Here is a 14,765-nt window from a genome sequence, read left to right on the forward strand (position 1 = left end):
GACTGGACAGCCATTTGTCCAAAATGCTCTAGGGTTTCCTGCCTGAGCAGGGGGTTGGAATAGAGGACCTCCAAGGTCCTTCCAACTACTACTACTTCTTCTTCTTCTTCTTCTTCTTCTTCTTCTTCTTCTTCTTCTTCTTCTTCTTCTTCTTCTTCTTCTTCTTATTATTATTATTATTATTATTATTATTATTATTATTATTATTATTATTATTATTATTATTATTTATTATTATTATTATTATTATTATTATTATTATTATTATTATTATTATTATTATTATTATTATTAAATTGAGGTATCAGTTTGATAACCAGACAAATAAGTGAGAAGGGTTACTAACAACACACTTTGCGTTCCTAAAACTATAAATAGTTTTTAGATATTAGATATTATCATTCTTTGCTCACTTAAGAAGCACAAAAGAGATTGGATAAGTATGCGGCCATCCAAGAAATATATACACTAATACGTTCTACTGTAGGGGCAAAGAAAAATTTTACACTATAATATTAGTAATTCACAAGACTCATCTGATCCATTAATTTGTGCAGAAATTAGTTTTCAGATATTTATTACAATGAAGTTATGTATGGTGAAGGGAGCATAACCACAACCTGATCTTCCTTGTTTTGTTCATAGGCTGGACACATTCAGTATTTCATGGTATTTCTCTTTTCGAGTAGTATTTTGTTTAATAAATAGTATTTTCTCATGTTCCTCATTCTGGTTTTAAAAATCAGAGGGAATTTTGTGATGCAGAATATTTGCTAAGCTAAGGAAGAAAAGCACGTAAAATTGTAGCTCTTCAGGTTTTACCATTGTGCAAATAACAGGAAAAACTATTTGCATTGGTACTCAAGACCAGCAAGTTCAAAAGGAACAGTTAGTCATTTTGTTGCTGAGATTAATAATTCATTCTCAGTTTAGGGAAATTACCTGACTTGGATTTTAACTGCATACTAGATGCCCCATAATTTCTTGGGTCATTATTTCAAAGATGTTTCCTTACCTAAACAGATAATGGGCAGGTAGTAAAGTAGTGGGAATTAGAGCAAGTTCTGATTTTCTGCTGGCTTTCCTATTGATTTTGCTTGTGGGAAGCTGGTGGGTAGTATTGGAAACCATGATTGTGTGACGGTGGTGTGGCAGTGCTGTAGCAGCCACAACTGCCAATACAGCTGGTCTGAAAATCTTTGAAATTTCAATCCTATGGGAATAATGGGTCACAAATTTTGGAAGCATTCTTTAACTTATTCCATTTGAGAAAATTGTTGCCCTATGATGCACCTTTTCGCCCACTGAAGGTGAGAAACAGAAGTTTTAATAATAATATAAATTAGAGGGAAGAAGATAATTTTTAGGCCTATAATTCTTAGCACTATTATTAGTACACAATATCTGAGGTATCCTGTTATTTTTCTTAAGAAAAAGAACAGTGAAGACAATTAATTTTGCTAAGATTACCTCATCTTACTGGGCAGTTTGGTAAAATTATTAAGGCTTCATAGGAACATATTAACCTAAATTTTGAGTATAAGGATTTTGTGGCTTTTGTTTACCAGGACTTTCATATAAAATTAGGAGTTCCCTCAGTTCATATTTGATTCTTTCAGAATCCACCTGTGTCTCAAGTAGCTACACAGACTAATGAGACCTTTGCATGGCAAACACCCCAAGTTCCTAATGGGAGAAGAATCGACAACCTGAAGGAAGAACAGGTGACAAAAAATAAAGAAGCAAAGGATGAGAAAGGTATGAACAAAGGTAGAACAAAGGGCTTCCTTTGGATTGACAACCAATATATTTTCATATTAAATATATTAACATATTGTTCAGTAAAGGAGATAACATAGTAAAAGAATACTACTAACGAGGGTTTGGAGACCCTAAAATGAATAAGCCTATGCCATTCCATATTATTAAATTTCAGGTTCCCGTGTTGTTGGTTATATTGGCTAGAGATGATACAGAAGTTCGTAACATCTGAAAGTTGCAATACCTGCTTTCCGATATTTTGTGATTCCATTAATTTTGCTGCTTTCTTACACATTATTGCAGTGTCTAATCTTGAGCAGATTCTTGCAGATCAGAAGTTGGATCCCAGAATGTCTAAGGTAAGCATGGTGCACTCTGATGCATCCTGAAGCATCTTTTCTTCTTTTGCAAAATGAATACCATCAAATATCCTTTTTAATTTGCAGGACACTAAGAAGGATATAGCTGCTGCAAGTATATCATCTCCCTCAAGCAATGGAAATATTCATTCACTACCAATTGAGCAAGTAAGAGATGTATGCTTAACTTTATGTAGCCGTTTCAGGGGAAAGATTACATTAATTGCCTAAAACTTGAGTTTTAGGCAAATTGTTGAAATTCATATTTCTTCTGTTGGTATTTTGAATACAATTATTAAAAATATATTGCAACAATCCTGTCAGAATTACTAGAATATATAATGTAAATTATTCACTAAAGATAATGTGTCTTTTTTTACAAGTTTTATAAATTTTTTAATTTTACATTCAGATATTTGTGAAGCAATACGGTGGTTGAGTACAAAAGTAAACAATTGCAAATAACAAATTATTTGTAAATAGCTTAAGTTGCGTCAATCCCTCTCCGATTCCTTTAGTTTTGACATAATCAAATTAAATGAGTTAATACATTTCTAATTGTGACATAATGAATTAGAAGAATTTTCAATATATTTTTACTTATATATATCCATATCCTGTTTTTAATTTTTACCTAATTGCAATAGAATATCCTGGAATAGCCTATGATATATAAAAAAAGAAAAAAAACCTTAATTTTTGGGTAACCCACATTTCCCTATTTCAATAAAAAGTATTTCTCCTGTCTACAGAACTTCCATTATTCATTTCAACACATTCTTATTTTTACAAGTAAATTCTATTTATCATTTAAATAATTCACCAATTATTAAAAAATATCTTTTGTTATATCCTTCCAAATTATATAATATAAATCAATTCTAATAGCCCACTTTCTTTTCCCTTAAAGTTAAATATAAGGTCAGTTTATATATCATTACAACAAGTATATTCTATATGTCATCTTAATAATTCATCCATCATTATTAAAATAATGTCTTTTATTATATCATTCCAAATTTTATAATATAGTTCAGTTATGTTCTAATAGCTTAATTCTGTTTTCCCTTAACAATCTAATACTAAATATAAAATCAGTTTATATTTTTTAAGGATTCCCCTTAGCTCATTATTATTTTTTTGTTAAGCTCTATTCTTACAAATCCCAAGAAAGCGACAAGTCTAATTTTTAAAATCTAACTCTTGCCTTCTTTTTGTGCCAATCAGGCTTCCATATTGGTGCCTTTAGATTCTCAGATGTGTCTCCCTTTCTTCCTACACACATTGTTTGAATCCAGTTTTGCAAAGAAAATGTCCCCTTTGTAGTCATTGAAGAGTTGCTTTAATAGCTCAATTTTCAAAGTTTGGTGTAATGTAAATGTCATTAATTCAGTCTGGTCTTTTTCTTCTTCCAATTCCATCTGGCTTAGGTTAAAAGTAGTAACTGATGTTATGGTTATCAATTGATTGGCTGGGTCCTCAACGTACTGTATTTGAAGGCCTTTAATATCTTCCCTCTTAATGTTGCTTTCTTCGGGTACTGTTGTTTTTTGAGTTGTAGGTTTTATAGTTGAGATTGAGGTTTGGGCTTCAAAGTTCTCTGTAAATTGTGTTTGTTGTTCTTTAAAGTCTCCTATCTTAGTGTTAGTTTCCACTTGTTCAGTTTGTTTTTGGATTGTCAATTCATCATTTAGGGTCAAAGTTTGATTTGGTAGCTTTAAGCTGTCAGACTTATCTTGCAGTTTGGCTTTAATTTGCTCAGTCATTGCCAAGAGTGTATCAAGAATCAGTTTGTAATTAAGTGGTGGGATATATTCTTCCATTTCGTTGATGTTTGTAGATGAGTCTTTCATGGAGGCTATTTTAATAAGAATCAATAATTTTCCACCTCCAGTATTCCTAAAGATTGTTTTCAGTGCCAGGTGTTCCCAATTCTTTTCTTGTCTTTGAAAATAATGTCAATAATAATGTTAAATAATGTTATTCAGTCAGCTCTCACAATTTAAAAAAAAGTTTACTTGCTGTACCAGGTTTCTCCACAAGATGTCATCAATAGCATATAGAATAAGATTTAAAGTCTTTTTCCAGATTAATAGAAAGCTTTTGTTCAATTAGTCTGTTTTCCCCCCTTAATTCACAGCTTAAGCAGGAAATAGGGTGGTAGGTCCCCACAAAAATAGAAGCTTTTTAGTAAGTACAAATAAGATTGCTTAATTTGTTTCCTTAATCATTTGATTTCTTTTAAGGCTTTAAAATTTATTCCCCAAGTATGCAGCCGCCGGTCTCTCAAAATTTAGGGGGAAGAAATTTTTGGAAAAGTCCCACAGGAAGGTAGTTAGGGGAATAAGAAAAGTACGGTCTCACCCAGGTCCTCCAGATTGCTTTGCTGTGCTAGATGGTGCTTTGGGCTTTTGGCAGGGAACGCCTTAGTGATCAGCCATGTTGATGGCCGATCTTTTCTTCATTGGGCCAAAAGAGGTGCTCCGGATTCAAGAGGAGGGCTGCTGCCCTTCTGCGATCACAGGGAGGGCCTCCTTACGGTGGTTGCCTCTCCAGGGCGACTTTTGACCCTTTTCAGGGTCCTCCAAGGAAGAAGGATTGGATGGCAGGGAGAGAACTCTTCCTGCATGTCTGCAAGCGCTGCGTGTGCAAACCGGAAGCCGATAACATGTCTTAACTAAGGATATTTAGTATGTCTAATAGGCTACCAAGTCCCACATCAGATGTCTGTCAACCTTGTAGCTTTATTGGATTTCTGACATTTGACAAATTCAACACTGTTCACTGTGAATGCCTTTGGAGTCAAGCAGAGCAACTGAAGCTTTCTTTCCTTCCTTCCTTCCTCCCTCTTTCTTTCTCTCTCTCTCTCTCTCCCTCTTTTTCTCTTTCCCAAGAAATTGGCTGCATGTTGGAAAATATATTCTTGATCTAATTAAATAGAATTTTTTTTAATATTTTTTGGGTGGAGCAATGAAGAATGTGGGAAGGGAGACTGAATATTAAGCTACTTCAGATTGAGTTGCCCTTATTAAAGATGGTAGGACTGTGTAATGTGTATTGTTAATTTGCCTTAAATTGTCTTGCAGTAAGGATGTTTTATATGCAACTGATCATGGAATGCAAATGCTGCCAATGATGTTTTGCCCATGTTCCCTGCATAGTTCCAGGAAGGCAAGACAGGTTCAACTCAAGGGGACTGAGCAAAGAATTGGGCTATAAAATTGCGAAATTAATTTTCTGATTTTAAAACTGAATTAGATTGTTTTAATTTAAAATATATTAAAAAATGATTAAAAATAATTAAAAGTCCATATTATTTTTACAGGAACCTTTATCAGGTATAAATGCTACCCCATCTCCAACTGTTCCTGAAATACATTTGCCTCCCACTGTGCCTTCTGTACCAACTCTTATGCCCGCTTGGTCAAGTGAGTCAATAGACTACGGATTAACAGGTTTGTAGGAGAAAAGCCCTTTTAGTCCTAAACTGGTTTTTCCATAGACGATTGTTAGCACTTTTATACTAACCAATATTTGGTATTCAGAGGCCAGATTAAAATAACATCTGTTACTTTACGTGTGTGTGTGCGTGTGCACGCACCCACGCATAAATGCTTGATATTGTGGTTTCTTATTCATACACACACACACACACACACTTCTGCATTTCAAATACATTCATAGCAGTACATAATAAAAGTAACTATAAAAGTAATATAGAAATCTAGTCAATAAAAAAATAGGAAAAGCAATACTGGGATACAATCCTCAAAATGACAGAATGATCTCAGTTCGAATCCAAGGCAAACCATTCAATATCACAGTAGTCCAAGTCTATGCCCCAACCACCGGTGCTGAAGAGGATGAAATTGACCGGTTCTATGAAGCCCTACAGCACCTTATAGAACTAACACCAAAAAATGATGTCCTTATCATCATGGGGGATTGGAACGCTAAAGTAGGAAGCCAAAAGATAACTGGAATAACAGGCAAGTTTGGCCTTGGAGTACAAAATGAAGCAGGGCACAGGCTGATAGAATTTTGTCAAGAGAATACGATGGTCATAGCAAACACTCTTTTCCAACAACCCAAGAGACGGCTTTACACATGGACATCACCAGACGGTCAACACAGAAATCAGATTGACTATATGCTCTGCAGCCAAAGATGGAGAAGCTCTATACAGTCAGTAAAAACAAGACCAGGAGCTGACTGTGGCTCAGACCATGAGCTTCTTGTTGCAAAGTTTAGGCTTAAATTAAAGAAAGTAGGGAAAAGCGCTAGGCCAGTCAGGTATGAATTAAATCATATCCCTGTTGAATATACAGTAGAGGTGACAAATAGATTTAAGGAATTAGATCTGATAGACAGAGTGCCTGAAGAACTATGGACAGAGGTTCGCAACATTGTACAACAGGTAGCAACCAAAACCATCCCAAAGAAAAAGAAATGCAAGAAAGCAAAATGGCTGTCTGAGGAAGCTTTGCAAATAGCTGAGGAAAGCGAAAGGCAAGGGAGAAAAAGAAAGATATGCCCAATTAAATGCAGAATTCCAAAGAATAGCTAGAAGAGATAAGAATGCCTTCTTAAATGAACAATGCAAAGAAATAGAACAAAACAATAGAATAGGGAGGACCAGAGATCTTTTCAAGAAAATTGGAGAGATGAAAGGAACGTTTCATGCAAAAATGGGCATGATAAAGGACCAAAATGGCAGGGACCTAACAGAGGCAGAAGAGATTAAGAAGAGGTGGCAAAATTACACAGAAGAACTATACAAGAATGAGCTTAACGTCCCTGATAATCACAATGAGGTGGTCACTGACCTCGAGCCAGACATCCTAGAATGTGAAGTGAAGTGGGCCTTAGAAAAACTGAGCAACAACAAAGCTAGTGGAGGTGACAGTATCCCAGCTGAGCTATTCAAAATCTTAAAAGACGATGCAGTAAAAGTGCTACACTCAATTTGCCAGCAAATTTGGAAAACTCAACAGTGGCCACAGGATTGGAAAAGATCAGTTTACATTCCAATTCCAAAGAAAGGCAGTGCCAAAGAATGTTCAAACTATCGCACCATTGCACTCATTTCTCATGCTAGTAAAGTTATGCTTAAAATCCTACAAGCTAGACTCCAGCAGTATGTGGATCGAGAACTACCAGAAGTACAGGCAGGATTTCGAAGAGGCAGAGGAACCAGAGATCAAATTGCCAACATACGCTGGATCATGGAGAAAGCTAGAGAGTTCCAGAAAAACATCTACTTCTGCTTCATTGACTATGCTAAAGCCTTTGATTGTGTGGATCATAACAAACTCTGGCAAGTCCTTAAAGAGATGGGCATACCAGACCATCTTATTTGTCTCTTGAGAAATCTATATGCGGGCCAAGAAGCCACAGTGAGAACTGGACACGGAACCACTGATTGGTTCAAAATTGGGAAAGGAGTCCGGCAAGGCTGTATACTGTCGCCTTGCCTATTTAACTTATATGCAGAGCACATCATGAGAAAGGCAGGGCTAGATGAATCAAAAGTTGGAATTAAGATTGCCGGAAGAAACATCAACAACCTAAGATATGCAGATGATACCACTCTAATGGCAGAAAGTGAAGAAGAACTAAAGAGCCTCTTGTTGCGGGTGAAGAAGGAGAGTGCAAAACTTGGGTTGAAACTAAACATTAAGAAAACCAAGATCATGGCATCTGGCCCTCTCAATTCCTGGCAAATAGATGGGGAAGAAATGGAGGTAGTGACAGATTTTATTTTCCTGGGCTCCAAGATCACTGCAGATGGGGACTGTAGCCAAGAAATTAAAAGACGCTTGCTCCTTGGGAGGAAAGCCATGGCAAATCTAGACAGCACACTAAAAAGCAGAGACATCACCCTGTCAACAAAAGTGCGTATAGTCAAGGCTATGGTCTTCCCAGTTGCAATGTATGGCAGTGAAAGTTGGACCATAAGAAAGGCTGAGCGCCAAAGAATTGAGGCCTTTGAGCTATGGTGCTGGAGAAGACTCCTGCGAGTCCCTTGGACTGCACACTAAAAAGCAGAGACATCACCCTGTCAACAAAAGTGCGTATAGTCAAGGCTATGGTCTTCCCAGTTGCAATGTATGGCAGTGAAAGCTGGACCATAAGAAAGGCTGAGCGCCAAAGAATTGAAGCCTTTGAACTATGGTGCTGGAGAAGACTCCTGCGAGTTCCTTGGACTGCAAGGCGATCAAACCGGTCAGTCCTAGAGGAGATCAACCCTGACTGCTCTTTAGAAGGCCAGATCCTGAAGCTAAAACTCAAATACTTTGGCCACCTAATGAGAAGGAAGGACTCACTGGAGAAGAGCCTAATGCTGGGAAAGATTGAGGGCAATAGAAGAATGCGACGACAGAGTGGCTGGATGGAGTCACTGAAGCAGTAGGCGTGAGCTTAGATGGACTCCAGAAGATGGTAGAGGACAGGAAGGCCTGGAGGAACATTGTCCATAGGGTCGCGATGGGTCGGACACGACTTCGCAACTAACAACAATATAGAAATTATCCAAAAAGGCCATATTGCTCATGTTGTACTTCATTTCACCCTCTGCTCTGCAAACATTCTGATGCTTGGGGCCTTCAGTAATGGCTTTGGTTGAATTTGTACTTTTCTCCGCCTGTCATGGATGATTTGAGAATAGCAGCTTCTTTTTCAGTTGCTTAGATTTAAGTTTGTGTTTTTCCTTGTTTATATTTTAGGTGTTCCATCCCAGATTCCTGTGTCCTCTGTGATACCAACATCAACCATTGGACTAGATTCAACTCTGAGTCAGGCAACCTCCATTCCAGTAACACTCCAAGCAGTTAATCAGCCTTTAATACCTATGCCTCATACACTGAATCTTTATCAGGATCCCTTGTACCCAGGATTCCCAATAAATGAAAAGGGGGAACGTGTTATTACTTCTCCATACTCCTTGTGTGGTACAGGAGAAGATCTGCCAAATGGTAAGTTGTCCCTTCTTTATCAAATGAAGATTGTGTGTGTGTGTGTGTGTGTGTAAGTGGTGACAGTAGTGGGAAATGCTGTATATCTAATAGTAGTAGTTTCAACTGTTGCTCTCTATATAAAACTCCATAAAAGTGGAATAAGCATGAAGAGGATGACTATTATATGAAGGAAGTTGTCTCAGTTATCTATTTTTACAGTTTTAACATAAATGTAGAGAAAAGCTAAATTTTCATTTGGTAATTGAAACAAGCTGGACAAAAGAATTCTGATCATAACTTACTTCCTAAGTATTTAAAAATAAGGGCTGCAGATCAGCTAAATATGTAATTGATGTTTATTTTTATTGGATAGCTTAGATCACCAAAAGTGCAAGTAATAGTTAATGTGCTATTCCAAGTTACCATTTTATTAATTTGTCCTTAATGTCTCCTTTCCTTACTCCAACTTTTACATTGATGAGTGTAAAGTGGAGATTAAGTTTATATTCCACTTCTAGCATTATATGATCAGTTTGATCTAGAAAACAACATACTTTACAAATGAAACCATGATGGACAGTATATGATCTAGAATCATTATGTATATAATATTAAGAAAATATATATTCTGGAGTTTGTGAAAGAAATCAAAGCATTTTCCATCAGTGATTTGTGCAAGGTTGTTGCTATTTGTGAGTGCTTAAATCTTCATCTCTCCCACGCCTTTATTAAAAAAACTCATAGAAACATAGATGATACTGTGATTATTATATATAATAGATCATTTTATTTTTGAAGAGCTGGGTTAATTCTTTTTTTCTATATTGTATTGGCAATAACACATAAACCAATATAACTGTAAAGCTTTAGCAATATTAACACATTTTGACTGCTGAATTTAATTTATATACATAAATTGAACAATATTTTTGTTTCTTTTCATGAAGATAAAAATATCCTCAGATTTTTCTTCAATCTTGGCGTAAAGGTAATTATCAACATTCTCTGTTTTGTAGAATTGTGCAAAAAGTTGAATGATTTTATTTTATTTATTTATTTTAATTCCATTTATACAGTATCCCGCCCTTCTCCGAAGACTCAGGGCGGCTTACAAGCTTAGCAGTAGCCTTCATTCTATGTATATGCCTGCTTATTAGGGCTTTCACACACACCCCCAAGCGGCATTATTACAAAGTCAGCTTAATTGCCCCCAACAATCTGGGTGAAAATATTGTTTAAAAACTGTAATATTAGAATAACTAGCAATAGGTATTCTCACTATAAACCCAAGGTTATGAATTTAACTTAATACTCCTGCCTCCTATTTTGCCAACAACTCAGTGAGTTGGATTGAGCTAAGAAAGACATTGATTATCACAAAGTCACCAGTCAGCTTTCATGCCTAAAGGAGGTGTAGAACTGACAGTCTCTTGGTTTCTAGGCCAACACCTTAACCACTATACCAAACTAGCTGTACAGAACAGCTTGCCAGCATTCTAGAAATATGTCCCTAGTTTTTGTTGTATTTCTGTCATTAAAAATTTCCAAGCTATATTACAAGAAAAATGGTGATTTATTTTAAATATACTTTTACAAATAAAAAGTTACAACAGAGTTACCAAGTTACCATGTTGTAGAAAAAGTTGGTTTATATAACTAGTCATTATAATCCACATGTTTATTTCACATTAGCTCAGGGCACTGGAATAATCCTGTTTGCTGTTTACTGTTTTTGATTAACACAGGGGAGATGACTATTACTTTCTGGATATTTAGGATTAATTCCATTAGTTCCATCCATCATGGCCACTTAACAATGTTTATGGAAATTGTAGTTCAAAACAGTTGGAAGGCACAAGGATGTCTATCCCTAGCCTACACACACACACACACACACACACACACACACACACACACACACACACACACATATATATATATATATATATATATATATATATATATAATTAAAATATATATTACCATGGAAGAATAATAAACTAAGCAATGCTTAGAACATGTTCATAAAGTTAATGTTGGAAACTGGCCAGCGTTATGTGAGCTTAGAGGGAGACCTCCAGAAAATATTAAGGTCTTATAGGCTAGACTGGAGAGTTTTTAAAAAAGCATTTCAGCAGAAGGCAACAGCTTTCTACTTCCTTACAGTTGTCAAGAAGACTTCAAAGGGATATTAATGAAATCAATAGGAGTCAAGCTTTAGTTTTACATTATCTTGAATATAGCATTGTCTACTGCTGTGAATTGTATGGAAACCTCGTGACTTGGATCTTCTCAACATAGCCCCCATGGCTTTTCTGCATATGTGCCCATTCAGAGCATGTGCTGTTGGATTTTTGATGCTTTTATGAAGAGTGTTGGTATATTTGTAAGAAATATAATTGTTACTAGTAATTATTTATAAGAGTACATCTTCAGCCCAGAACAATTATTTTATGCATGAAATAAAACAATAATAATAATAATAATAATAATAATAATAATAATAATAATAATAATAATAATAATAATAATAATAATCTGATCTATTTTCAAATGTAATGAAAATTGTCTTTGTTGCGTTTCTTCAGGCATACAGTTATCCCATGTGGGCGCCGCACACATATTTGTACCCTCTGCATCAAGCTTACCTGAATGCCTGTAGAATGTACCCAAAGGTGCCAGTCACAATGTATTCTCATCATCCTTGGATGCAGGAGATACCTTTGACTCAGAATGAAAATGAACAAATAGATGGTCCATTCCATGAACCAAATGGCATCAGAATCAATGGACAAAGTCTGCAGACTGATACTATGTCTTCACCCATGCCCCTGTTTATACATGCTACCCAAGTGCCTGAAAGTCAAGGACTTGTCTGCGTAGAGTCTGAGAATCCAACACAAGCATTACAAGCTGATTATGAGGAGTCCCTAGGAAGTAAAAATATATTTCCACAACCTCCATTTGGGCAGAATCCATTTTTAGGTTCTGTACCACTTACATCAGTTTTCCCTCAATTTTGGTATGGATATCCTGTTCCAAGTTATATTGAAAATTCTGGATTGAGGGAAGTTGTGCCACCTGAGACCAAGAGAGATGATACAGTTTTGTCTGAGGAGGAAACTTCTTCAGTTCCAGTTGCTGAGTGTGCCGAGCCACTTCAGAAAGCCAAGAATGAAAGAAATCTCCAAGGCATACCTCTCCCTAAAACTGCCATCAAGAATGAATGTAATATCCTAAATAAAACCTCAGCCCGAGTGCCTAAAGATCAGCAGACCAGTCCTGCTATCCTACCTACTACACAAACAAAATCTCGATTCCAAAACGTCTCTCCCACAGAAACGCAGGATGTCAGGAGACAAACATCAACTTCAAAATCTGAATTTAAAAATGTTCTTGGCCATAAAGAAAAGAGTAGCAAGTCTAATGCATATATATCAGTAAGTGGGGAGGAAAGTAGAGTACCAAGGGCAAGGGAAGAGAGCTCTGAAGATGAGCATGAAGTATCTGATATGCTTAGAAGCGGCCGATCAAAACAATTTTATAATCAGACTTGTGGTGGTGGTAGACGACCTAGAAGTGAAAGGAGCTATCTACCTGGGAGAGGAGGCTATCAGTATCCAAAAAATGAGGAACCATGGAAAGGGTCATCTACCGGAAATAGAGGGGAAAGCTCGCATTATCACCGCAATTTCAGAGGGAGGCCATATCGGAATGAGAGGAGAAGATCAAACATGGGAGATAGTCACCGAGGGCTACAATTGTTTTAACTATCAAAATCTAGACATTCAACATACATATGAATGCTGAGATATATGCTCAAGGCATATATATTTCTGCTTTTCTTAAAGATCAGAAAATGTTTTTTGTTTTGTCAAAGGAAAGATGTGGGGCCTTTCAGAAATTTAAGTGGTTAGTTATAACTTTTGGCAATTGATAAAAACTATTTTGCTTTAATTTCGTAAGACTAAATACTATTGTGTTTGAAACATAAAAAGTGTGTTTTTGTTTGAGTTTTATTTTTCCCACGAAGATTTAAGTTTGTGATAGGGAAGAAAAAGAGGCTATAGTGAAAAGTTACTATGGTTATTTCATACCTGATAAAAGAACAATGCAGCAAATACACTGTATAGCATAGCCTATGGTATGTTGAGTCTGAGGACTCTCAAATCACTAGACTTTATTTTTTATATGCTTCCAATCCAAAGCTTTTCATCTCAAAAAACTTGTGAAACCTGAATGTGTGAGACTTCATTTTGCTTCATTTAAAATACCTTATTTTTTTGCAATCACTATTTTTGTGTCTTAAGATGGTTTACTGTGTTTTATTCATAATGTGTGTGTGTGTACACGTATTTCTTGAACTACTTAAAAAAATCAAACTCCAAATACCACGTGGGTAGTGATGAATTCTTCCAAGGAGTCCTAACGCAGGAATGACTAATAGTGCCTATGCGAAAATATGTATATAAGACAAAAGTAGATGCTGTGCATTTCCAAAATAATTTTACAACTGTTACAAATGAACCTTTGAGATAGTTTTGCACTGAAAATTCCTTAAATGAACTATAGGAGAGATGCATGAAATAGATTAAACAGCATTTGTCTTGCACTGTGGGTTATTGAGGCTTTTTTCTTTTGTTGTTCAACATGTTTTCATTGTTTGATAAAAAGTGTAATTAAAACAATTTAGTTATAGAGAGATTTCTAACTTCACACTGTCATTCTATGTGCTTTCCTATGGTATTGCGAGATGTTGCAAATCTATATACTACATTTTTTCTATTCTGTAAAACCAATTTGTGTACAGCTGTGTGTGTGTGTGTGTAAAATGTGATTACTTTTACCATAACTTTTTTGATCAGAGGAATTGAGTGATACTTGGTAAATTCCCTTAATATACACATGTTGTATAATTAAATAGTTGCCCTTTTTGATATAGATTTGAACTCTTGGCTTATGCATCTACTTCTGTGTGTACTATACCAGAAGTGACTTAAATTTTGGACTGAAACTAATTAAAAGTTACACCTGCAGCTCAAAATCACTGGTCCCTGAAACATAAGGAAATCTTAAATACCATTTTGTTAAAAAAAAACCATTTGTAAAACAAAAAGTAATGAAAACTATCATTTTGTCATCAACTGAAATAATTTGTGCATTGAAAATTCAACTAACTTAGCTCTTCTGTCCTTTGTTCCAGAATAATACCATGTTTCCCCTCCTTGGTACCCCTCTAAGGCAGAAATTCCTATATATTATAATCAATTAGTCCATTTTCCCAGAAGTGCAAATAAGTGCAATTCTTTTGGAAGAATCCACAGGTATACATAGGTATTACAGATAGAATGTGAAGCTTAGATAACACAGTTGCCTTTAGGCTAATTTAGTTTATATCCTTTCTTGAATTTTTCCTAACATTGATAATAGCCTTCCTTTACTGTCATTGAATGCAAAATTCCAGAGAATAGCTAGAAGAGATAAGAATGCCTTCTTAAATGAACAGTGCAAAGAAATAGAAGAAAACAATAGAATAGGGAGGACCAGAGATCTTTTCAAGAAAATTGGAGACATGAAGGGAACGTTCAATGCAAAAATGGGCATGATAAAGGACCAAAATGGCAGGGACCTAACAGAGGCAGAAGAGATGGCAAAATTACACAGAAGAACTATACAAGAATGAGCTTAA

General features: G+C 35.8%; 1 protein-coding gene across 2 annotated transcripts in view; it reads left to right on the forward strand.

The window, feature by feature from the left end:
• Nucleotides 1-14,765, forward strand: part of OTUD4 (OTU deubiquitinase 4) — a 39,635-nt gene extending 24,870 nt beyond the window's left edge. The window contains exons 15-21 of one of the 2 annotated variants that reach the window (XM_081332653.1): nt 1,620-1,758; nt 2,065-2,120; nt 2,208-2,297; nt 5,446-5,575; nt 8,846-9,094; nt 10,024-10,064; nt 11,665-14,765. In XM_081332653.1, the coding sequence (XP_081188779.1) occupies nt 1,620-1,758; nt 2,065-2,120; nt 2,208-2,297; nt 5,446-5,575; nt 8,846-9,094; nt 10,024-10,064; nt 11,665-12,846 (1,887 nt within the window). In that variant the 3' untranslated portion in view covers nt 12,847-14,765. The remainder of the gene's footprint in view (nt 1-1,619; nt 1,759-2,064; nt 2,121-2,207; nt 2,298-5,445; nt 5,576-8,845; nt 9,095-10,023; nt 10,065-11,664) is intronic. The other variant, XM_081332654.1, reaches the window with a different exon arrangement.

Source organism: Vipera berus (genome assembly GCF_964194415.1).
Source record: "Vipera berus genome assembly, chromosome: 7".
NCBI lineage: Eukaryota > Metazoa > Chordata > Lepidosauria > Squamata > Viperidae > Vipera > Vipera berus.